General features: G+C 42.1%; 1 protein-coding gene across 2 annotated transcripts in view; it reads left to right on the forward strand.

The window, feature by feature from the left end:
- Positions 1-26,951, forward strand: part of LOC132821458 (polyhomeotic-like protein 3) — a 106,934-nt gene that overhangs the window by 72,585 nt on the left and 7,398 nt on the right. For both annotated transcript variants that reach the window (XM_060834047.1, XM_060834046.1), the window contains 4 exons: positions 4,516-4,663; positions 6,450-6,697; positions 15,662-15,830; positions 19,444-19,558. In XM_060834047.1, coding sequence (XP_060690030.1) covers positions 4,516-4,663; positions 6,450-6,697; positions 15,662-15,830; positions 19,444-19,558 — 680 coding nt within the window. The remainder of the gene's footprint in view (positions 1-4,515; positions 4,664-6,449; positions 6,698-15,661; positions 15,831-19,443; positions 19,559-26,951) is intronic.

Consider the following 26,951-nt stretch of genomic DNA (forward strand, 5'->3'; position numbering starts at 1 on the left):
CCAATCCAGTCAATTGCTTTGTGATCCCACAGTTATTCTTTGGCAGTCGTGTTTGAATGGCAGTAAACACTGGGATTTGAGTGAGAATTTCAGAATGATTTATGTTTGGGGTTCTGCTTTGTTTGGTGCACAGGAAGTCCAGTTCTTTGTAAGGTTTGGAGTATACCCACTGAATGCAAAAACAGTGTTTTAACCACCTTCAACACTTACTGTCTCCATTACTGATGCACAATGGTAGCAATGCGTAACATCTATAAGATCCACAATAACTCTTTAGATATCATCTTCCAGATCCTTGACCTTTTCTATCAAGAAGGGCAAGAGCATTAGATACATGAATACAGCAAAACCTGCAACATTCCCTGCAAGCTACATGCCAACCTGACTTGGAACTATATCACACTTCCTTCACTGTCGCTGGTTCAAAATATTGGAACTGCCTTCCTGTAACAGATGTAACTACGTCACATGGATTTCAAGATGGCAGCTCACCACCACTTACCCAAGAAAAAAGGATGGGCAAAAAACGCTGAGCTTTGCAACAATGCCCACATTCCATAAATTAATAAAATAAAATCTCTGGTTAATCAGTTTGCATCACACAGGACCTAGCATAATTTACAGTGAATTATTCACTCTACCGTCATGATTACATCTTCTAGCACATTTTTCCCTACCCCTGCAGAAACCAACAATCATCAAAATTAAATTATTGTTTAGAGATAAATGGGTCCATGAATTGCAATAAATAATGTTCACTTTCAACCTTAATTAGTCTTTGTTCACCTATCTAACACAAGTTATTTTATGTCTCACGTGATGGCGATAATTTACCCATAAGCGGTTTGCTAGTGGGATTTATGGTCACTAGTGGAATAGAGGAAAAGTATTATAACATACCCAAGGCAATTTCTGTCTTTGATGGGTGCTTTTTGCAGTTCAGGTAATTGAACCCACAGAGGACTTGAACATGGTAAGCAATGGCCAAATTCCAGTGTTGCAAGATTGTGATCTCAGCTATACTATTGCAGAAGATTCTGAATGTAAGCCATGAAGGGGAGAAATTGGATGGTGATGAAAATCGTTCATAGCAACCAATGGTGGATTGATGGCAGAGGTTTGAGAGCATCTAATCTGACCATCCTTTGGCCAGTGAGCAGGAATGGAAACTGTTTACCAACCAAGAAGAACACCTTAAAAAAAGACACTTTCATTCTTCAAAATCTCAATCGAGATCCCTTCCAAATTAACCGTAACCCCTCATGTGCATATCAGATTAGATTAGATTAGATTACTTACAGTGTGGAAACAGGCCCTTCGGCCCAACAAGTCCACATCGACCCGCCGAAGCACAACCCACCCATACCCCTACATTTACCCCTTACCTAACACTACGGGCAATTTAGCATGGCCAATTCACCTGAGCCGTACATCTTTGGACTGTGGGAGGAAACCGGAGCACCCGGAGGAAACCCACGCAGACACTGGGAGAACGTGCAAACTCCACACAGTCTGTGATCTTGATTCAGAGCTGTCATGTTTCTAATGGGAGTCCCTATCCATTCTCTGAATCAGTAGTTTCACATTTGTTTGGATAAACCTGAATTTCAGCCCAGTATGTGTCTATTCAGATTTGCTTTCAACAACATAGTGGTACACACAAAGCACCAATTCTAACCTTTCTGATAGGCGGCCTTGAAGTATTGTTCCACAGAACTACATTTTGGCTGAATGTGAATTGAATTGTTCATCATTGGTTGAAGTCATACCAAGCACAAAGAACAACAGCTGTGGTTGTTGGAGGTCAGTCACAGTGCCAGGACATGACTGCAGGAGTTCCTCAGTTGTAGTTCCAATCATCTTCAGTTGCTTGATAATGACTTTCCCTCCAACAAAAGGTCAGAAGTGGGAATGTTCATTGTACAATCATCAGTGTTCAACACTACTGGTGACTTTTCAACTACTGAAGCAGCCTGTATCAATCTGCAGTAAGGTCTGGACAACATTCAGGTTTGGCTGTTAACTGCCAAGTAACATTTGTGCTGCTCAAGTGCCAGGCAATGGCAATCTCCAACATGCAAGAATATAACCATCTCTCCTTGAAATTCTGTGGTATTACCATAATTGAAATTCTCCACTACTGGCAACCCAAGGTTGGCGTTGACCAGAAATGTAATGGGACTATCCATACCGTGGCCCTAAGAGTAGGTCAGATGATGGAAATTCTGAGGAGAGTAACTCAGCTCTTGACAGACCAAAAGCCAATTCACTATCTACAAGATACAAGTCAGGAATGTAATGTAAATCTCTACAGTTGCCTGGATGCACCGTCTTGATACCATCCAGGATAAAGCAGGCCATTTGAGGGCAATCTGTTTATCATCTTAAAAAAGATATCAGCCCCTCCTTCACTGAAACATAGAGGCAGCAGTGTGTATCATTTACAAGATGCATTACAATGAACTCACAAAGGTTCCATTAACACCATTCATCAAATTCATGGTCTTTACTACCAAAAGTCCAAAGGCAGCAGTTACATGGGGACACAATCACTTGCAAATTTCCATCCAAACCACTCACAATCTTGACTTGGAACAATATCATCATTCCTCCATTGTTGGTGGCCAAAATCTCGAGACTCCCTCCCAAGCAGCATTAGATTAGACTTACAGTGTGGAAACAGGCCCTTCGGCCCAACAAGTCCACACCGACCCGCCGAAGCACAACTCACCCATACCCTTACATTTACCCCTTACCTAACACTACGGGCAATTTAGCATGGCCAATTCACCTGACCCGCACACCTTTGTGACTGTGGGAGGAAACCGGAGCACCCGGAGGAAACCCACGCAGACATGGGGAGAACGTGCAAACTCCACACAGTCAGTCGCCTGAGTCGGGAATTGAACCCGGGTCTCTGGTGCTGTGAGGCAGCAGTGCTAACCACTGTGCCACCGTGCCGCCCATTGTTAGTTTACCTCCACCAAATGGACTGCAGCATTTCAAGAAGACAGCTCAATCCAACTCAAGGGCAATTCGGAATAGGCAATAAATGCTGGCATAGTCAGCAATGTTCACACTCTACGATTTAAAAAAGAATGAGCAATAATCTTTAGATCATAAAATATTGTGAAACGTTACAGAAGCATTTTCCATTCCTCTGAACAATTCATACCCACTATGTATATACAAGGAATATTGTACATGTGTACTTCCTTAAAAATTATATTGTTGTATTGATGAAATGCAAAGTGAAAGATGCCAAGTGTTAGTGATGAACAAATTCAAGGTCAACACTAATACTCATACTGTCAGAATTGCATGCAAAAATATCAAGGTTTTAGATTAGATTCCCTACAGTGTGGAAACAGGCCCTTCGGCCCAACAAGTCCACACCGACCCTCCAAAGAGCAACTCACCCAGACCTGTTCCCCTACATTTACCCCTGACTAATGCACCTAACATTATGGCAATTTACCATGGACAGTTCACCTAACCTGCACATCTTTGGATTGTGGGAGCAAACCAGAGCACCCGGAGGAAACCCACACTGGGAGGATGTGCAAACTCCACGCAGACAGTCACACAAGGTTTGAATCAAACTTGGGACCCTGGTGCTGTGAGGCAGCAGTGCTAACCACTGAGCTACTGTACCGTCCCTTGATAGTTAAGATGGTTCATTGAGGAGCGACACTTGCAGAGTGTTTTCAGTGAGTGAGACCCTCAGCAAACAAACTGAATGTAGTTTATGTTTAGGTAGTTCCTTCTCAACAGTTCCTTGCCCCAGTGTTGGTGCCAGAATTGGGTCATATCACAGAGCCTTGACCCCTTGCTTGTGGTGTTCAGACATATGCTAACCAAAAATTGTCCTTCAGTATTGTCTGAGAGTATAATGGAAAGAAATACCTGTCCATTTCCCTTCATGAGGTTCTTCACAATTGATTTAGATTCCTAGGCATTGAAATATGATGACACTATTTGTACTATCTGCAGCTGAGAATGTGAAGACCAGGCATTTTGCCAAGTTCAGGCAGTTTATGAAGCCCTTCATACTTCTGAGGTGCCACTACATTCAGGAATTTCACTGAGGGAGTGCTCTGAGCACTGAATTCAAATTGATTCCCTTTGCTAATGTTGAACCAAAAATAGTTCCCAAGAGATTTAGTGATCACTCAACAGAATTAATATGAACTATAATATAAAGTATTATTGTAAAATAAGCACGCTGTATGGTTTACTATGGAAATTCATCATGCCATCCCTCAAGCATATTGATCTTGTATCAGTCTTCATAGTCCAGGTCATGCAAGCCAAGCATCATTTTTTCGGTTTCTGGGAAATCTGGATCATGTGCTCTCTTTGTTATGAATTTGTGTGTATGCGTGTGTTGGAGATGGCATGGAGATGAAGTGGATGAATTAGGGTCAACACGTTGGTTCTATTTTTACTGAAGTTTATGGTCAACCTTCAATGTTGTATGGTGCATTCTAATTCCTTGTCATTGTGTCTTTTCAGGTCTACCCTGTGGAAGACCAGGAGATGAGGGAGGACCAGGAAGAATGCTATGCTGCACACAGACCAATTTCACCACCTCCCTCTGAGTCTGAATCCTGTATCTCTACAGCACAAGGAGAAGCTCTGTCAGCTGTGGACATTTGCCAAGGTCAGGTATTAAGAAGGCAGAAATAAGTGTGGTTTAAAAAAGAAAGCTAACAAGTGACTGGTAAATTTCCCTCAAACATAGCAGCAACACATGAAATGGGAGTTTACTATGACCATTGACTTTAAAAACCCACATGAAATGCATTGGCAAAATCTTGATTCTAATCTTTATTCGAGTTAACACTAACTGGTTGATGTATGGGAGTGGAAAACTGTTACTCTTGAAGGAATGACTCATCTTTATGTCGAGCTTTTCATAAAGCAAGGCTTAAGCATCAGCCATCAGCAATCAAAAATGCCAAGCGGATGATTGACTTGCGCGCCTTCTCAGATCCCTAGTATCATAGGTCTTCAGCCAATTTGATTTACACCTCATTACATCAAGAAAAGGTTGAAAGAGCTGGATATAGCAAAGGCTGTTGGTCTTAACAACATTTTGGCTGGCGTACTGAAAGCTTGTGTTCCATCTGTGTCCTGAGTTAAGTTACTTCATGGCACTGGGATTTCTGCAACAAATAACTCACTTCCTGACTCCCCAAAGCCTCTCTGCTATTTACAACCCACAATTAAGAGATGAAATGGAATATTTACCACTTCGTTGAACGAATTCAATTTCAAATGTACTTAAGAAGCTCACCAACATCCAGGACAAAGCCATCCATTTGATTAGAACCCTATTCACCATCTTCAGCATTCACTGCCTCTATCACGATCACACAAAAACCGTAGTCTGAGCCAAATACAATATGCACTGCAGTAACTCATTAAGCTTCTTCAAACAGAACCCTCTTAAACCATGTCTTCTTCACATGCAGTGGGACAAAGGCAGTAGATACATAGGAACACCACCACCTGCAAGCTCCCCTCAAAGCTATATATAAACCTGACTTAGAACTTTTCCTCTGTTCCTTCACTGTCACTGGATTAGAAACATGGATTTCCCTTCCTATTGTCACAGTGGATGTCTTTCCAGTTCCCACTGTAGCAGCTCACACCACTACCTTCTCCAAGACAATTAGGGATCAGTCTTAAATACTGCCTTCACCAACAATGCCTACATTTCATGATTTTTTTTTTAAATGAAACGTCTCAAAGTACTTTACCATCAGTAAAACATGAATTTTTTTTGCAGTACAGCCAATGAGGTAGGAAACAGGGTAGCCAGATTGCGCACAGCTTGGTCCCACAGGAGGCAATGAGGTAATGCCAGATGATGCATTTTTATATGTTGCCTCTGGAAGAGCTAATGGACAATGCTGTCAATTATGGATAATGCACCACAGAGAACTGCTCTGCTCAAAATAAAGCATTATAATTCTTCTTGTATTTACTTAATGTTGGAGGTGGCTTAGGTTAGTAACACTTTTGCGTTTGAGTCAGTAGGTCCTGAGTTCATGTCCCACTTTGGAGGCCTGAACACCCAAGCTGACAGTCCCATGCAGTAATGCAGGCGTATTGTGGTATTGGAGTTGTGTCTCTCAGATCAGATGTTAAACTGAGACCTATCTGCCCTCGCAGCTAAGTGGAAATCTAAGGAAAGATTTGAAAAGTAAGAGAGTTTATTCAGATATCACCTTCAGTGAACATCACTAGAATCAGATTGGTCATTATTACATTTTTGCAAGATTTTGCTGTGCTCTACATTTCAAAAATATGTCATTGGCTGTGTAAAGCTTTGCAATATCCTGAAGTTCTGGAAGAAGTGACACAAATGGATGTAATTTGTTTCCCTTCTTCTAAAAAGAGATTGTACTTTGTTATATCATCAAAATTTCTTTGTCTTACAGAACGAGCAGTGCCCCCCAATGTGACCTCAGCAAGTGCTTCTGTTATCAGGTCCTCTGCAGACACCTTGAGATTCTCCAGTTCCTCATCTCTTATTGTCCCACCTGCAAAACTGAAAACCAATGGCGCAGTCTCTTCCAGCAACCTTCCTGGGATGGACAACAAGCCACCACAGGCTATTGTGAAACCGCAGATCCTCACTCACGTCATCGAAGGGTTTGTTATTCAGGAGGGACTGGAGCCATTCCCTGTGAGTAGTCCTTGTTTTGTTGTGCATCATTAGTAATATCCCTAGCTATTTTCCCCTCCCAACACCCCCTTCCCACCCCCGCTTACTTCATAAAGGTGTTGATTTATGCTCGGGGATTGAGCCTGCAACAGCAATCATGTGCATCTTGTATTGAGGAGGAGAAAGTGAGGACTGCAGATGCCGGAAATCAGAGTCGGGAGTGTGGTGCTGGAAAAGCACAGCAGGTCAGGCAGCATCCGAGGGGCAGGAGAATAGATGTTTCAAGCATAAGTCCTAATTCTCATGCTCCTCAGATGCTGCCTGCCTGCTGTGCTTTTCCAACATCATGTGTTGACTAAAGGTTAGCAAAATGCCGCAACATGCTTCACAGGAGCATCATCAAACAAAATTTGAGACCAAGTTGTGTAAGGTGATTCTAGAACACCTTGGTGAAAGAGAGGAGAGATTTTAGGATGTGCCTTTAGAGAGAGGTGAACAGACAGGGAAATTGAGCGAGGAAATTCCAGAGCTTGGGGCCTAGGCCCCTGAACATGAGGCCTGAGCGGGGAGGGGGAGGCAAATCACCAGGGCCCATGCTTTATGGAGATGTGGGCTTCTGTCTTCAAATGGGCACAATGAAAATAATAGGCTTTCACACGATAACAATGATCCTGCACAGGCCTGAGGGACATCATTTCAGCTGGGCGAGGTGGGCTGCTTGTTAACTTGCCAGGTTCAAGCTCAAGGGAAGCAGTGGGAGAAGGTGGTGACAAGTACACAGCAAAAGCTCTCTGACCATCACACAGACTGAGCTTCGGAGCTGAGATTCATGAGTGTCTTAATCAGGTCATTAATACAAAGCACTAAAGTCTTGGAGAACGTTACAACCTCTACCGTTTTCGGTGGGGGTGGTGTGTGATGTGGTTGATTGGAAGGAAGAATAAGGCCAGTGTTGACTTCTTTGACAACTGTACCGGAGCAGACAACATCTGGGAAGTCTGAATGCAAAATTGATATGGCTAGTCCAGGTAATGAAAATAATTGTCTGACTGTGATGGGACTGGGGCACCCCAGAAAGTCCACAAAGTCTGATTTCTTGTATTGGCCAGAGACCACTACATTGTGGAGGCTGAGTGCCAGCTCCTCAGACACTCCTGCTATCTCTCCCGGACCATGACTCCACCACTGAACACAAGGCTGTTTTGTCCACAACAATCACTAATCTCATTTCATCTGAGGATCTTCCTCCGATCTCATAGTCACTCAATCCCACACAACCTGCTTACCAAAAACCACGAATGGGACTGTCCAGGCAGATTAATTGTTTCTGTCTGCTCCTGCCCCATGGAACTCATCTCTCCCTACCTTGACTCGATGTTTTTTTCTCTCCTTGTCCAGTCCCTTCTCACCTACATCCATTTTACATCAGTTTCAGAATTTACAGTTTATGGGCTCCAGATGCTTCCTTCTCACCATGGATATGCATTCCCTTCATACGTTCGTTCCCCATCAGGATGGTTTCAGGGATCTCCAATCGTTCCTGGAAAAAGGCATGAACTGTTCCCATCTACAATCCACCTCCTCTGCCTGGTCAAGCTTGTCCTCACTTCTAATAACTTTGCATTTAACTCCTTACACTTCCTTCAGGTCAAAGGTTTGGCCGTTGGTACCTGCATGGGCCTCAGTTATGCATGTTTCTTTGTGGGGTATGTGGAACATTCCTTGTTCCAGTCCTATTCTGGACCCCACCGCAACTCTTTCTCTGGTATATCAATGATATCGTCAGTGCTACTTTGCTTTTTCATATAGAATTGGAAAGGTTTATCAATTTTGCTTCCTGCTCTCACCTTCATCTGGGAGAAAGTGAGGACTGCAGATGCTGGAGCTCAGAGTCGAGAGTGTGGTGCTGGAAAAGCACAGCATGTCAGGCAGCATCCAAGGAGCAGGAGAATCAACAGAGGCCATTTAGCTCTTTAATACAAGGCTAGGTCTTTGGAAGAGCAATCCATTCGTCCTGTTTCTTTCCCATTGCCCTGCAATCTTTCCTTCCTAATTTATCCTAATGTATGCTTCTAATCTCACCCTATCCAGATATTGAAGGTAAAGTCGCCATAGTCTTACGAGACCATAGCGTGTTCTCTCATTAGAGACAGACAACCGATGGTGATTTAACCTTAGGCCTGGCGCCAACTCGCAAACACCTTCTCCTGTTGTTCCTTGATCATGACCTCCCCTCCCATCACCAAACCATCATTTCCAAGACCATCCACAACCTCATCACCTCTGGGGATCTCCATCCAGAGCCTCCACCCTTTGTCTGTTAACCCAGCACTACTTGATTCTACCTCCTACCGAAGATTCACAAGGCTGACTTTGTCTCAGCCTGCTCCTGTCCTACTGAACTCATCTCTGCCTACCTTGACACTGTCCTTTCCCCCTTAGCCCAAGAACTCCCCACCACCCACACCCTTCACCTCCTCGAAGATTTTTGTTTCCCAGGCCCCCAGTGCCTCATCTTTACCATGGACATCCAGTCCCTATCCGCATCCATCCGCCACAACGAAGGCCTCCAAGCCCTCTGTTTCTTTCTCGCACGCTGTCCCAACCAGTACCCTTCCACCGACATCCTCATCCGCCTGTCTGAACTGGTCCTCACCTTTAGCAACTTCTCCTTCCAATCCTCCCACTTCCTCCAACCAAAGGGGTAGCCATGGACACCCACATGGGACTCAACTATGCCTGCCTCTTTGTTGGGAATTTGGAACAGTCCACCTTCCACAGTTGTTCCTAATTTTACCTCCACTATATCGATGACTGTATCAGCACAACAATGAATGGTAGAGCCTTGGGAAAAGTTGATGGGCAGAGAGGTCTGGGAGTGCAAGTCCATTGTACCCTGAAGGTTGCTGCACAGATGGATAGAGTGGTCAAGAAGGCATACAGTATGCTTGCCTTCATTGGTCGGGGAATTGAGTATAAGAGCTGGCAAATCATGTTAAAATTGTACAAAACATTGGTTCGGCTGCGTTTAGAATACTATGTACAGTTCTGGGCGCCACATTACCAAAAGGATGTGGACGCTTTGGAGAGGGTGCAGAGAAGGTTTACGAGGATGTTGCCTGGTATGGAAGGTGCTAGCTATGAAGAGAGGTTGAGTTAGGTTTATTTTCACTAGAGAAAAGGAGATTGAGGGGGGGAAATCTGATTGAGGTTTACAAAATCATGAAAGGTATAGACAGGGTGGATAGAGACAAGCTTTTTCCCAGGGTGAAGGATTCAATAATGGGAGGTCCTGCTTTCAAGGTGAGAGGTGGAAAGTTTAAAGGGGATACACGCAGCAAGTACTTCACACAGAGGGTGGTGGGCATTTGAAACGTGTTGCCAGCAGAGGTGTTAGAGGCAGGCACGATAAATTCATTTAAGATGCGTCTGGACAGATGCATGGATAGGTGGGGAGCAGAGGGATACAAATGCTTAGGAATTGACCGACAGGTTTAGACAGTACATTTGGATCAGCTCTGGCTTGGAGGGCCGAAGGGCCTGTTCCTGGGCTGTAAATCTTCTTTGTTCTTTGTCTTTGTACAACCTCATGCTCCCACAATGAGGTTGAACAGTACATCAACTTCACCAACACCTTTCACCCCGAGCTCAAATTCGCCTAGACATCTCAGACACCTACCTCCCCTTCTGGACCTCTCCATCTCCATCTTTGGCGACTGACTGACCACGGACACCTACTACTGATTCCCACAGCTAACCAGACTATACCTCCTCCCCCCACCTCCTGTAAAAACGCCATCCCTTATTCCCAATTCCTCCGCCTCCACTGCATCTGTTGCTAGGATGACCAATTCCACCTGAAAAAATCCGGATGGCGTCCTTCTTCCAAGATTGTAATTTCTCTTCCCATTTGGTTGCAACACCCTCCAGCATATCTCCTCCACTTCACACACCACTGCCCTTGAACCCCACCCCTCCCAATGCAACAAGGACGGAACTGCCTGGTCCTCCCATTGCACCCCACCAACCTCGCATACATCGCATCATCTTCCGCCACCTACAAACGGACCTCACCGCCAGAGGTATATTTCCCTCCCCACCCCTATCAGCATTCCGGAGAGACCATTCCTTCCGTGACTCCCTCGTCAGGTCCACCCGCCCCTCCCCACACTCCACTCCTGGCATCTTCCCCATCACTGCAGGAAGTGCAAATCTGCGCCCACAACACCCCCTTCACCTCTGTCCAAGGCCTGAAAGGATCTTTTCCACATCCGACAGAAATTTACCTGTACCTCCACCAATGTCATCAACTGCAATCATTGCACTCGATGTGGTTTCCTCGACAGCGGGGAGACAGGATGCCTATTTGTGGATCATTTCAGAGAACATCTCTGGGACATCCACACCAACCAACCTCACCACCCCGTGGCTGAACACTTCAACTCCCCCTCCCATTCCGTGAAGAATATGCAGGTCCTGGGCCTCCTCCATCACCAAACCGTTACCACCCAACACTTGGAGGAAGAACGCCTCATAGACCACCTTGGGCCCCTGCAATCACATGGGATCAATGTGAATTTCAACAGTTTCCTCATTTCTCCTCACCCTACATTATCCCAGTCTCAAGCCTCCGACACCCTCCTGACCTGCCCATCACCTTTCCCATCTATCCGCTCCATTCCCTTCTCTGACCTATCACCTTCTCCCTCACCTTCATCTACATATTGCATTCTCAGTTAACTTCCCCTTAGCCCTACCCCCATCCAATTTATCTCTCAGCGCCCCGGCCCATAAACCATTATTCCTGATGAAGGGCTTATGCCCGAAAAGTTGATTCTCCTGTTCCTTGGATGCTGCCTGACCTGCTGTGCTTTTCCAGCATCACACTCTTGACTCACCTTCATCTGGTCCATTTCTAAATCTTCCCTTCCTTTCCCCGAAATCTCTTCCCATTTTTGGGGATAGGTTAGCCACCAATATCCACTGCAAACCTGTTGACTCCCACAATTACCTTGATTATACATCCTAACACCCTGTTTCATGTAAAGATTCCATTCTGTTCTCCCGGTTACTCTGTCTCTGCTATATCTATTCTGATTATGCCAGCTTCTACAAAGGGACTTCTGAAATGTCCGCTTTCTTCCTCAGCCAAGGATTCACCACACTGTGGTTGACAGGATCCTCAACTGTGTCCGACCCCTCTTGCATTTCAGCCTTCACACCTTCTCTTCCCTCCCTCGGCAGTAATAGAGTTCCGTGATCCTCACGTACCATCCCACTAGGATCCACATCTGGAGGATCATTAGTTGCCATTTCTGCCACCTCTAGTGAGATGCCACCGCAGACACATATTCTCCTCCCCTCCCACAGGAACCATTCCCTCTGGGACACCTTGTTCCACTCCTCCTCCTTGCCCAACGCCACCCACAGCCCCATGCCACCTTCCCTTGCAATCACAGAAAGTATAACATAAATTTATTTCCTCCCTCCTCACTATCCAAGAGCCCAGACACACTTTCCACGTAAAGCAGCGATTTACCTGCACTTCTCTCAATTCTGTCAGTTGCATTTGCTGCTGACAACGTGATTTGCTGTACATTGGGGACAAACCACAGACTGGGCAGCCACTTTACAGGACACCCACATTCTGTCAACAAAAATGACACTGAGCTTCCTTTTGCCTGGCACTTCAATTCACCCCCATGTCTCCTCTCTCTCTCGGGATTGCTGCAGTAAAGTTTAGTGCAAGCTGGAAGAACAGCATCTCATTTTCCACTTGGGGACCCTGCAGCCTTCAAGACTCAAAATCGAGTTAAATAATTTTTGGACCTGAGAACCTTCTCCTAGCTCTACACACTAGGCCTTGTCATCACATGAGCTGCTAACTACGCCCAACCCACTGTTAACCACTAATGGTCCCCAATAGCAGTCTTTGATTCTCCTAGACTGACCATTACCCATTCCTTTGTCTACCCAACTGCTGTTCTCTCCCTCTGAGCTCTGTTTCCATCTGTCATTTAGAATCCCAAACACATCTTCAGCTCACCAACCTTCTCCCAGCTATCATCAGTTCTAAAAGATTAATTGCTTTCTCTCCACAGATGCTGCCACTTGCAGAGTTTTTCCAGCAATTTCTGTTGTTGTTGCTTCAACTTAGTTTAAAACTCTCAACCTAACATGGTGAAATTTGGTTTCAAGTTATTTCTCCAAGCCACTGATTTACCAACACTGTAACACAGGGAGTTTTCAACAATAAATGTGTTCCTGGAAACTACTATAGGAAGTCAAATTATTTTGAAGTGGATTTTCTCATTTCAATAAATATAATGTATGGATATCAATGCATTCTCAACCCAAGATATTTGGCCCCAATGCATAACATGAAGTGAATAAAATAGTCTGTACATATTCCTAGTGATGTGGCAAAGAACCAAAATGAACAGTTTGTGTATTTTCTAATTTGAAAATAAAAATACATATGACACCTCCAAAACAATGTTGTTGATTTTTGCTAGATTGATTTCTCCCTTTTATTACTTGACTTAAAATTGTTACCTGCTTTAAATAATGAGCTTGTCTATATTAATTTTCCTCCTGGTCACAGACACTTATTCCGTCTCTGGGTAGCGTCTCAGCATCAGTTCCATTGTTCTTATGAAGAAGTGAGCATGCTTCAGAATGTTCCTTCTAGGTTGAGAGGTGGAGTAGGTGGGGTACATGTAGATGGGGACTGAACGTTCTCGTGAATGGGATAATGGACTTTTCATAGATTGACTTAGCCAAGATCTATGCAAGAACTAAATGTCTGCAACCAGTTTTTCTGCCAACTACTTTATAATGGGAGGTCATACTTAAAACATACAAGTGATTAAGAACAAAACTTGGGAATATTTAAAACTCAGCACAGTTATATATCCATTGCACTACATATCTTGTACTTCAACAATTGTGAAGTACCTTGAGACTTCATAACCTTATGAAAGATGTCATGCAAATACAGGTTTTGTTGTAAATTCAGTCTGACTAATAATGCGTCTTTCATGGTGCCTAACACCATTACCAGTAGGCAATTGGTGTAGAGTGAATCTGGGACCAGGCATGAAAGGTATTGACTAGTGTCACAAAACCTAATGATGCAAAACTGCTTGCCTATGTAAATGGTGAATTACATCCATTTTCATCTATTATTTATTGTTTATATGATATGATTAAAGAACAGAACAAATTGTACACTTAGTTTTTCTTCTTGACCCTGCAAATAGCGATGTGATAGTAGGGTTAGAAAACTTGGCTAAGGCAAACCATCAATTTCTTTTGGTTTCAACATAATGCAATGTCACAACAATTAGTTACTGTTGACTGAATAACCTTATTTTCTACAACACTTGTTCCCTGATCATAGTGACAATCCAAGCAGAATTTTATCATTCTAATCTCATCGTAATTAAGACAAATGATTGACATACAGTAATGTCTCACTGAATTAATACTATGAGCTTTATAGATCGTTCAAAGTCTGAAAACATAAAATGTGTGGACACCTGTAAATAACCAGAGAGTCATAGTCATGGAAACAAACCCTTTGGTCTAACTCGTCCATGCCGACCAGACAGCCCAAATGACCTAGTTCCACTTGCCAGCATTTGGCCTATATCCCTATAAACCCTTCTGATTCACATACCCATCCAGATGCCTTTTAAACATTGTAATTGTACCTGTCTCTGCCACTTCCTCCGGCAGGTTGTTCCTTACCTTCTGCATGAAAAAGCTATTCCACAGGTTCTTTTGAAATCTTTCCCCTCTCACCTTAAAAGTATGCCCTCTAGTTTTGGACTTCCCCACACAAGGAAAATATCCCCAGTCCCAGCAAAGATAAAATTAATTCATGATTAACCGTGTATTGCTGAATTACTCTACATGTTATCAACCTGTTTACTGAATAGATATTTCTCAGCTGCCCCTTGCTTAAACTTTCCCTTTGCCTGAGGAGTAGTGACCCTAACGTTAAATCACCACCAGTTGTCTGTCTCTAATAATCTCACAAGACTATGGCAATTTTACCTTCAGTATTTGGATAGGGTGAGATTAGAAGCATACATTAGGTTAAATTAGAAAGGAAAGCTTGCAGAGCAATGGGAAAGAAACAGGGTGAATGGATTGCTCTTCCAAAAATCTAGCCTCAAATAGAAGAGTAAAAAGTGAGGTCTGCAGATGCTGGAGATCAGAGCTGAAAATGTGTTGCTGGTTAAAGCGCAGCAGGTCAGGCAGCATCCAAGGAACAGGAAATTCGACGTTTCGGGCATAAGCCCTTCATCAAATAGAAGAGTTGAATGGCCTCCATTAGTATTGAAAAATTCCATGATTCCTTATTTTAGTGACATCATGGTACTGAGTCACTGCTAATTTTTAAAAAATAATTAGTTCTAAGCTAGTTGACAAGAAGCCATTATTATCATCTATAAACTGGGCTGATATTCTAGTTTCTCCCACTTTGGAACAAGACTGAGTCATTCGATCTTTCAAGCGTCTTCCATCATTCAGTCAGGCCGTCATTATATTGTTTGGTTCCATTAGCTTGCCTTGATCTTGAAACTCACATCATCCTTGTGGATAATAACTCCATCAGTTTCTGTTTTGATATTTACTTTGACAACCCCTTCCCTCAGCCTCGGTGTATTTTAAAACAGAGTGTTTCAGATTTCCATTACTAACCCGAATCTTCTACTCTTAAGGGGGTTGAGCACAGTCTATATAACCGCAAAAATTATATGACACCAGATTATAGTCCAACAGGTATGTTTGAAAGTGCAAGCTTTTGAAGCCTTGCTCCTCCTTCAGGTGCTAGTGAGAGAGGGAACCTCAGACTTAATAAGTAAAAGAACAAAGGGTCACCTCATTAACACATCTAGTAGCCAATGTTTCATGTTGTTTCAGTTTTGCTGAGGTGACTGTGTTAAATTGACTTGAATGTCCTCCTTTTGATAGGTGAGCCGCTCCTCGCTGTTGACTGAGCAGCCAGTCAAACAGAAGGTGCACTGTGAAGGGCCAGCCACATCCCCCACCTCTGTCCAGTCAGTAGGTGAGCTCCAGAGCAACTCAGGCAAACAGCTGGAAGGGTCTCTGGACAGCGATTTGGATGACCTTACTGGTGAAGGTTTGTAAAACATTTTGGTAGGATGTGGGGGATAAAGCCAAAGACACGAATTGCTTGATAATGAAACTTGCTGACCTCTATGCATCCTGCTCAATTTTCTGTCACATTTAAAGAACTTTAAAAGTAGATATTGATATTAGGTGGGATGTCTAATGGCAAATGGAGTTTAATATAGATAAGTGTGAGGGCTTGCATTTTGGAAAGTCAAATCAAGTTAGAAGTTTTTTGGTGAATAGTAGGGTCTTAAGGAGTGTTGCGGAATAGAGGGATCTTGGAGTTCAGGTGCACAGTTCTCTAAAAATGGAGTCACAGGTTGACAGGGCAGTGAAGCACGCTTTTGGCACATTGAACCTCTATACTCAGGGCATGGAGTATAGAAGTTCAGAAGTTATAGTGCAGTTGTACAGAACATTGGTGAGGTCACACTTGGAATATATTGATCAGTTTTGGTATCCGTGCTATAGGAAGGATGTTATTAAACTGGAACAAGTGCAAAAGAAGTTTACAAGAATGTTGTCAGATCACAAGAGTCTCAATTATAGGAACAGGTTGGACAAGCTAGGACTGTTTTCTTTAGAGCATAGGAGACTGAGGGGGCATCGTATAGAAGTGTATAAGCAGCATGGAAAGAGTGAATGCACTCAGTCTTTTTCCCAGGTTTGGGGAATCAAGGACTAAAGGGCATCACTTTAAGGTTAGAGGGGAAGCAATAAAGGGAACCTGAGGGACAGTTTTTTTACACAGAGGGTTGTCGGCACGGAGTCACATACATTAACAACATTTAAAAGACATTTAGATAAATACATGGATGGGAAAGGTTTAGGCTATGTGGGGTCAGCGTGGATAGACATTTGGTCAGCATGGGCCAGTTGGGCCGAAGGGTCTGCCTCCATGCTGTAGAACTCTATGACTCTATATAGAACTACAGTGAATTTTTCAGCACAGAAATAAACCACTCACTCCACCTAAATTATAAACCAAAATTGCTGGAGGAACTCAGCAGGTCTGGCAGCATCTGTGCAGAGAAAGCAGAGTTAACATTTCAAGTTCATTGACCCTCCTTCATCCTAGCTGATCCACAGTCATGTTCCTCTTCACATCCTCTCTTTGGATTCCAACAAGATGATCTCTTATTCCATTTGCCTTCATTATCTATCTCGCTTCCCCTTAAATACATTTAAACTATCTGCCTCAACTCTTCCCAGCAGCAACACGTTTGACATCCCTCCAGTCTCTAGGTAAAGAAGTTTTTTTTATATATAATCATTGAAGATGTTGAGTTGAAATAAATTTTTAGTCTCACAGGGATTGAAGAGGAGAAGATGGGAAAATGGAGTTAAAGATCAATCTGATCTACAGACTGGCAAAGAATACCCTGTCTTCCTTGAGCAGCTTAAGTCCATAGGGACCCTGACCAACTTTTGTAAATGCACATAGAAAGCTTACTACCTGGGTGCATAATGACCTAGTATGGCAACTGCCCTGCCCAGGACTGTAAGAAACTACAGAAGGTCATGTGCACAGCCCAGACCATAATGAAAACCTCCCATCCATTTATTCCAGTCACACTTCCCGCTGCCACGGAAAGACTCCTCCAACCCCGGTAGTGCTCTCCCACAACCTCTTCCGGCAGAAGCTTGAGTACATGTACCAATAGGTTCATCCCTGCCATTACTAGACTGATAAATGGATTCTCTAATTTCATGTAATGTTGATCTTGTTAATGTTGATCCTGCCTCATGCACCTCCTGTGCAGTGTAACCTGTATGCCTCACTCTGTCTAAGCACTCTGTGATCAGTGTGTCCTGGCTTACTATGTTCTGCTTGTACTGCTCATAAGTAAAGCTTTTCATTGTACTGAGATACACGTGACTATAGTAAATCAACTCAAAAGATATGAATGGTCTACTCCTGCATGCTATTTCTTATGTTCACCTGGATTCCTTATTGTATTCATTAATGACCATCTTATATTTATGGTCTCTAGTTTTCTTTTCCCCCACGAATGGAAACAAAGATTCTATTTCCTCACTCTCTGACCCTTTAATAGCTTTAAGGGTCCACAATGGGTCAGCTTTCAGTTTCCCAACATGTCTTTTTTCTCATGATTGGTTAGAAATCTATGATAGTTAAACTGTTACTGTGACATAAAAAGCCAGGAGCAGCATGGGACTTCATTGTAGATACTCAACAGCATCCAATATTTCCTGGAAAGGTTGAGGGATCGTTTTATAACACTAGTGTCAGGTTTTGACTGGAGTGTTGTGTCCAGTTGTAGCCAGCGTACTTCAGGGAAGATGTCAAGTCCTTGGAGAGGGTGCAAAGGAAATTTTCTAGACTTTGAGAAAGAATGAGAGTCAGTATGTTTTGCAACATGGACAGAGGCCCTTCAGCACATCGTGTCCACATTAGTTATCAAGTTTCCATTTATTCTAATGCCATTTGAGAATGAAGAATGAGAGAGAAGTCCAGATTATTCTTCTCAGAGCATTGAGATGAAAGAGAGATTCATTTGAGTTGTTCAATGTTATGAAGGGTTTATTTTAAGTAATGAAATGTTTCCAAATACGTAACCAGAGATTAAAAGATTTTAGGTAATTGAACAAGAACCAGAGAGATGATGGGGATAATTTACTCTTTCGCAAACTAGGTGTGGTCTGGAATGAGCTGACTTAAAAAGGATTGTGTGTGCAGATTCAGTTGTAACTTGTAAAAGAGAATTGGATAAATATTTGAAAAGGGAAAAAAAATGCAGCACCAAGAAGAAATAGCAAATCATTTGTACTTTTAAAAAGCAGCTTTAAAGAGCTGGAACAAGATTGATAGACCAAATGACTTGGTATGCTTGCTACCTTGTTCTGTGAAATCCATTTTTAGTCCTTGCTTTACAATCTTTATGCATGGCAACTTCAGGGCCCAATCCGCATACGTAATGGAGAGCTGGCCAGCTTAGAGCAAGTGGCATTGTTATGTCCAATTCAAATTCACAGAATTATTTTCAATACAGGGAGAAGTTACTCAAAAGAGACACCCATATCAAATTGTATTTGGGGAGATTGGGGTGGGAAATGGGTCCCATCCCAACCTCTATTCCATCTTAACTGGTTTGCATCAGTTCTTTGACAGTCAACTCTCTTCATCTTAAAAAGTTAACCTTGACCTTGAGCTAATCTAAAAATGAGGAAATTATGACTAAAGTGGGATGATAAGATTGAACCAAAGAGGGCCCCCAGTAATTTGTCAGAAAAACTCATTGTTATCAACATTTGTACATTATGTCCAGAGAGTAATTAATCTCTTTTGGATTTTGTCTTTCCTCACCTGACAAGAACTGTTGTTATCAGAAATGTGCCGGACACAAAATCATGGACATAGGCCAGTGTTCTGTTGTTACATGTCATGGCATGGTTGGAGTCCCCTTTGTGTTATTCCACTGGCATACATGTTGAGGTAGAAGTGGGGAGATGGACCTGAAGGAGAACAAGATCAATAAATAGCCAGTTTGAACAGAACAGTCTGTTTTTGGTTATGAGTTACCTCACAGTAATTTCCTTTTCCATTTTAATTTTCATTTCCTTTCATTTCCATTCTTTCATTTCCATTATAATTTCAGAAGGGATGGAGGGCAGTGATCCAGACATGCTGAAGTGTGAGTTCTGTGGGAAAATGGATTATGCTCACAAATTCAGAAGATCAAAGCGTTTCTGTTCTATGTCATGCGCTAAAAGGTAGGAAACTCATATTTCTATGTTTGGCATCTTTCTATGCTCATTATTCTGCTGAAAAGGCTTCGTTTTTTGCAGATTAAACAATTAATTTGGCTTTATACTGTAAACATATATTTTTATATGTAGCCTTTTTCACAAAATATATCCACACATGTCCTCTACTTGTTTAAAAGTAATTAGAATGGGAAGCTGAGTACTTTTTGCAACATTAACTGCTTAACATGTTCAGGCAACATCCTTTTTTAATTCATTCACAGGAATTGTTTTCATTCGCGGGATGTGGGCATTGCTGGCTAGCCAGTGTTTATTGCCCATCAGCGTCTATGGAGAGAAATCAGAGTTAATGTTTTGTGTCCAGTGATCTTTTCCAGAACACAGTTCTGAGATAGGATCACTGGACTTGAAACATTATTTCAAATTTCACTCCACAGATGCTGTCAGATCCGCTGAGTGGGATTTGAGTGAGAAATTTTAGAAATTTCTGTTTTTGTTTCTGATTTCCAGTATCTACACTTCTTTTAGTTTTTATTTATTGACCATCCTTAGTTTGTCTTAAGAAGGCGATGGTGAGCTGGCTTCTTGAATCACTGCAGTCCATGTGCTCAACATAGAATTCATAACTGGGATTTTTTTTTATATTCACTTGTGGAATGTGGGCATTACTAGTTAGGAGGGAATTGAAGGGTCAACTATATTGCTGTCATACTTAGGCCAGACCAAGTAAGGACAACAGATTTCCAACCCCACAGATCATTAGTGAACTAGATGGGTTTTTGGACAATCAGCAGGAGCTAAATGGTCACCAGATCCCTTTCCAGATTATAATTGAATTCACATTTCACCATCTGCCTTGGTAGAATTAAAATCTACCTCCCCCATTAACCTGGAGTTCTGGTTTGCTAGCCCAGTGACATAACCACGACCTCACTGCCTCTCATGATGCATTAACGTAGCTGTTAATCTATTTAAAATGAGCTGTGAGAGGACTGTCACATCAAAACATTAGGCAGTCTCTGGTTGTGTTATAATTACCTGGCTGTAATTACGATAGAGTTGATGTAATGACTGAGAACGGCCTTCAGTACTCATTACTGGTATGGACTTTGTCACTTCTCTCCTTGTGTGATCAATTCTACTTGAATGTCTTCTGTGTGGTTAATCTACTGGCTGTTTTTATTCCCTTGTGACAAGGTGGTTTGGCTAGGATGGGAACCAGATGGAATAGTTTCTGTCCAAAATAAATCTGACTTCCTCATCTTCTGACCTTGAGCCAGCATTCTTAACTGAATTTAACTAGTAAATAATTCTTGACTGCTAGATTAAAAACAGTAAAGTGAGTCAGCAGTATAAATTGAGTAACTGCATCTGACACGTAGAATTGTGGTGGGGAAGGGGGTGGGGAGGAGTGTGGTTGGTGGGAGGCTTGTGGTGTCTGCTGCTTTGCATTGTTACAAAATACATTGGGTTCTCTTAAGCAGATGTTATAACATCAATTACAACTTGTATTTTCAAAATATTATGTAAATGCCAAAATATTCTAAGGTTCTTCACATGAGATCTTTGTTCAAAATTTGAAACCAAGACCTATTGGGACAGGTGATCAAAAATTTGATCATAGAGGTAGATTTTAAGGAGCATGCTCAAATAGGAGCAAGAGATAGAGTGGTGGAGAGTTTCAGGAAGGCAGTTCTAGAACTTAAGTCCGAGGCAGCTGAAGGCACAGCCAGCCAATGTATGGGGAAAATAAGGCATGAGAGTCAGAGTTGAGGCAATACAGCATTCTCGGAGTTTTGCAAGGTTGGCGGTAATGGCAAAACTAGGAGATAATCCACTTTTGAGTGTTCACAGTCACAATTTATTGCCAGCTGTCAAGAAAGGATTACATTCCAGCATACTTGAGTGTACTGGAGATCAGCCAGTTTTGCCATTATTGGCTCTTCGCAGAATAAATATTTTTCACATCTGATGCATTTGGTGCTGTGATTGCGATTGCACTGACCTGGAGGGCCTAATTTTCACTTTCGTGTTAGAAGCACGAAATTGTGAAAATTCTCACGATCCCAACAGGTAGTAAGTACCACTGATCTTGGAAATTTTATTCTGTGTACTGATGCTGTTAATGGGCGTTGAGTGAGTCAGCTGCAGAGACTGCGGGTATAAAAATGGGTTTTGTGAAAGGACTTTATCCGAGCTGTAAAAGAAATTAAACCGGAAACAATCCTCCAGTCCTCATCTCTCACACCTTTCCCCATACAGTGCTCTTGCTCTTGCTCTATCCATACCAACTCTTGCTACCTTGTACCAGCTTTGATGTCAGCTTATGCTTCTCAATCCACCACCATGGCCTTTTATAACCACTATAGTTTCCTGCGCCTACCTATCCATTCAACAGGCCTTTTTAACTCAGATTCCTGTTGCACCATCCATGAGAACACACCTATTACTAGCAATGGGCAGACTTAAGAGTACTTCTGAAAGGAAATGAAGTGAAGTTGAATGTGCCCATTGCAGACATTTTTAAAAAATCATTAATAAACACCCTGTCATTACTTTCAAATCCCATCAAGTATTAATTCTTTACAGACACACACACACTCACTCACTCACTTCATGGTCGGGTCAATCAAACCTATACATGACTATACAAGCCCCGTGATGCTGGATTGTGAAATCAGCCGTGCAGGGTTAATCCTATAATGGTAACCAGCAGGCTTATATCAATAGACAGTTGTAAGCAGTGGCAGTAGGCAGGTTTTTAAAAAAAAGGAATTAAGGAACTTGGTCTTGATCATTTGGAAGTTTCACTTTTTATGCACACTCACATTTACTTTAGTAATTGGAAAAGGTAGTTTACTTCTCTCGAATGAGTTCTTGGCTCTAATCAAAAGGGTCTGTTATGTCTATGAATGGTGTCCTACCTGTCCAAATGACTCCAGCAGCTTCCATTGTCCTCCTGGTGAAAATGGTGGATGCCAAGTTCAAAGGTGAAACTTTTAGAATCAAATTTCTGGCACCATTTTCATAAAGTCAGAGACACCTTCATTTTCATAAAACTTTTGTCCAAGGGCCTGTTTCCACACAGTAGAGATTCTATGATTCAGTGCAGCAATACAGCACAGATTGTTATCTGGTGTACTCGGCTTGGCACTGTGTGAACCTCCCAACCTTCAACGCCGGCCTCGTCCTCAAACCCATCCTCAAGCCCAAGCCAACCATATCCCAAGTCTCAACCAAACCTCAAATCTGACCACATCCCCCTCATCTGGTCTCAATGCAAACTCAACATCAACACCCTCCACAAATAACAAATGCAGTCTCAACCCTATATTTTTACAAATAAATCTATCTGATTCTCAAACATGTACTTACCTTTATAAATATACTTCTGTAGATTATTTGTAAGCTGTAAGGTTGTACAGCTGCAACTTGATATGAATCATTGTTAAGTTCTGAAATGATGACTTCGTGTAAGCATGCACCATAGAAACCTGGCATTCGATCCATTTTGCCTGTGCAAGCTCTTCGTAAGAACTATCCAATGAGTACCAGATTCTGCTTTTACTCCATAGCTCTGAATCTTTTTTCCCCTTTTAAAACATATAACAAATTTTCTTTTGGAAACTGTTGCTGAAACTGCTTCCAATCTCCCTTCAATTTCATTACATAAAGAATTGTCCTCATCTTCCCGCTGCATCTTTTACCTATCGTCTTAAATCAGTGGACTCTGGTTACTGTTTCTCCTGTCAAGGGAATCAATTTTCTTTTGATGTTCATTTACGTTAAACATGAGCCAGACAAAGTGAGAAAGAGCGACACTGACAAAATTGAACTTTAAGATTGCTGTGGGTTTGACACAGCAGCCACTTTACAGAGACTGGTGAGCTTTATTTAAGTTTTATTTATACAATTTTTCTGTTATAGTCAGTGATTTATTTTATTTTGCAAGTTATTTCAGCTGGGAATGCACTGTGCTGCCCTTGTATGGTGCAGTATTTCAACTTGGACTCTGTTTTCTCTGAACATGAAAATGCTCAACAGAGCCTAACTCCACCTTCAACATTAATTCCTTTGAGAACCCTTCAATCAAATAAAGTCGTTTCACTTAAAGTCATGATTTTCAGAGATATAATCACAATTTTGTGAGGACTATCCATGTTCTATTAAATCTACATTTAACCTTCTCTGATCCAAGAAAAACAATCCTGGATTAATTGAAAAATGTTGTACAAAAACTATAATAACAAAAACCAGCACAATAGTGGCCTGGATATTGCCAACAGGGTTGGAGACTATATTTCTGGCCCCTATTGTTCTAAAATTTACCCTCTTACTTTTAGATAGCTTTGCTTTGGAGATTCTTGGATAGGATTCTCCTGTTACAAGCCTGTCCAGGAATCTATGAACCCAGCAGTAAATATGATATTCATATAAGTGACACTGCCCTTTAACAGCAGTCAGCACACTGTGTTCTAGGACTTCAAAGTCCAACAACTCAGTCGGCCACTTTTCACACTAGCTACTGTGAAAAGGTAAGTATGTAAGGTAAGTGAGGGGGTTGGAATGCCAGGTGGGTGAAGTGCCAACTGAGTGCGGTGCATAGGATACCAGGTAGGTAAGGTGCCAGCTAAGTGAATGGGTGTTTCAGGTGGTTATGGGGTAGTATCGGGGGTTTGGATTGTCAGGATGGCAGTCAATTTAGGTGACTGAGGGTTGGATATTTGTTCAGTGCGGAGGTGTGTTGGGCCATGTCAAATCCAGCAAGGTGGGGAGGGGTCCAGTCAAGGGACACCTGGGATTGTGGGGTGTGTATGGTGTGTTAAGTATGGGGTGGTGCAGGGTGACATCAAGGTTGGGGAGGTGGTGTTGTACCTGGTGAGGTGAGAATGGTGATGTTATCAGGCTGGGATGGCAAGTTTACGTGTTGAGTCCAACAAAGTCAGATTGGGGGAGAGTTTTCAGGGGTTTAATGGGATTGAGGGGTGTCAGTAGCAAGTCAGGGGTTCCATTAATAGTTACCCTGGAGTTTTTATAAACCTAAACAATTTCCTGGGTAACTATTAAGTTTAATGAAGTTGAAAGCCTCCAATGTTTCTGATTTTAAGGGCTTTTTCAGCGGGTTTGAGGCCTAGGGAATTTGCCTGTCAGACTTCTAAATTTCCTGAACAATGATCATGGAGTCAACTACAGTAGGGTTTCCACATGGTCTCTAAGCATGACACCAGTGCATGGTGCCCTGACTACCTGACCATCAGAATGTCTGGGCCAATGACTCACCAGCATTCTCAACGGAGAGAACAGTTACTCAGAAACCTAGAGATACCAATGAAGTGAAGTTGCACTATTGGAGAAAGGTGTGCATTTATAAAGCACCCTTCATTACATTAGGATGCCCAAAAGCACTTTGCAGTCAACTGAGTACTTCTGAACTGTCTGGAGGCTTTCAACTCTGTTAAGTTTAATAGTTACCCAGGAAATTATATAATTTATAAAAACTCCTGGATAACTATCAAATGGAACCTCTGACTTGCCAATAGGAAACACAACAGACAATTTTGCCCAGCAAGCTACCACAGTTATATGATATATGATAATAACTGGATAATTTATTTTGATGACATTGGTTGATGGACAAATATTGGTCAGGACCTAGGAGAATTTTTCTTGTTACGAAATTTTTTAAGACTAGCTCTGTTTAATATCTCATTTGAAAATGGTCATCTCTGATGGTGCAACGTTCTCTGCACTGGGAAGTGTTAGCCTAGATTATGTTCTCAAATCTCTGGACTGAGACTTGTACTCACAACCTGCTGACAGAGTGGCAAGAGTACTACTAAACTCAGGCACGGCTGACCTAGGCTCGACCAAATGAGGACTCTGCCTTTATCAAAATGACAGATAAGTTCAATAGGACTGTGTTCATATGGCACTGGCTCCCAACAGTGATGTCATTGAATAAGAAGATTGTATGACTGATTCATCAAATTTCCACAGGTATCGAGGCTTCATTTGCCAGAAGTTAAAAGAAGATTTTCAGATAACTATGTAAGAAGCAGGAGCAATTCAGTTCCTCGAGCCAGTTCAGCCATTTACTGTGATCATAGCTGATCTCATCTTGGCTTCAATTCCACTTTCCTGTTTGCTGTCTATAACCCTTCAACTCGCTAATTAATTAAAAAACTGTCTATTTCCTTAAATTTATTCAGGATCCTCACATCCACTGCACCCTGCGGTAGTGAATTCCTCAGATTCACAATCTTTTCAAAGAAGAATTTCCTCCTCATCTCTGTTTTAGTCTGCAGCTCCTTAGTCATAGACTAGACCTCTCATTCTGGCTTGCCTAATAAGGGGGAGCATCAGATCTACTTCACCTTTATCAATCACTTTAAGCATTTCATATATCTTAATTAGATCTCCTGTCATTCTTTCCATCTCTAGTGATGATACGCCTATACTGTTCAATCTCCCCAAACAAGACGAGCCTTTCATCTCTAGAATTAATCTAGTGAACCTCCTGAAATGCTGCCAGTGTAATTACATTGTTCTTCAAGAGGACCAAATCTGTGTGCAGTACTCCAGAGGCTGTCACACTTATGCCCTGCACAGTTGGAACATTTATCTCCCTTTATGCTTCATTACTTTGGCAATAAAGAACAAATGGTTACTCAGCAAAATGTCATTGCATGACTTATCAAAAATGCTTTTTGTTTTGAAAGTGATGATATGCTTAGTCACTGTATAGTCATTCTGACTTGGTGTAGTACTAGAAGAGCTGTGTTCCTTTCTAGAATGTACAGCAATAGAGCATTCTCGATGTTGCTATTTTTCATGCTAAATGGCCTCTGTATCATTCCAACTTTTAATATTGCAAGAATCTAACTGTGAGGCTGACTGCAGGAATTAAACAAACTTTCACTAGTTACTTAAATAGCTTATTGCCTAGGACAAAGGAAAATAGTTCCTCATTTGGCATTGCTGATTGCTCCCAGGCATGATATACTGTTTCCAAAGTTGTGCATGACATCTCCAAGCTGACCCAGAACTGTCAGGTTTAATAGTTCGTCATCCAAAATATTGCCAGAAGATGTGATGAAAGTGATCTGTATCAGATTGGCAAATCTGCCAAGCCTTCTCATGTGTACAAAACCTTGAAAATTTTCCAAATATTTCGTTTGAAGCTCTCTGGGGAGAAAATCGATAGGGTTCAAAGTAAATGATGATGGCGTTCTTTCCATTTGGCAACTGAGCTCAGAGTGTACAGTCAAGCAGTGAGAACAGTTCTTGTGTGTACATTATTAATTCTCTGCCAAGTCAAACTGGATTGTTCTGCATAAGGACCATTACAAACTGAACAAAACTGAACATTATGATCTGAAATATGTGTAAAAGATAGGCC

This window comes from Hemiscyllium ocellatum, chromosome 13, assembly GCF_020745735.1.
Source record: "Hemiscyllium ocellatum isolate sHemOce1 chromosome 13, sHemOce1.pat.X.cur, whole genome shotgun sequence".
Taxonomy (NCBI): Eukaryota; Metazoa; Chordata; class Chondrichthyes; order Orectolobiformes; family Hemiscylliidae; genus Hemiscyllium; species Hemiscyllium ocellatum.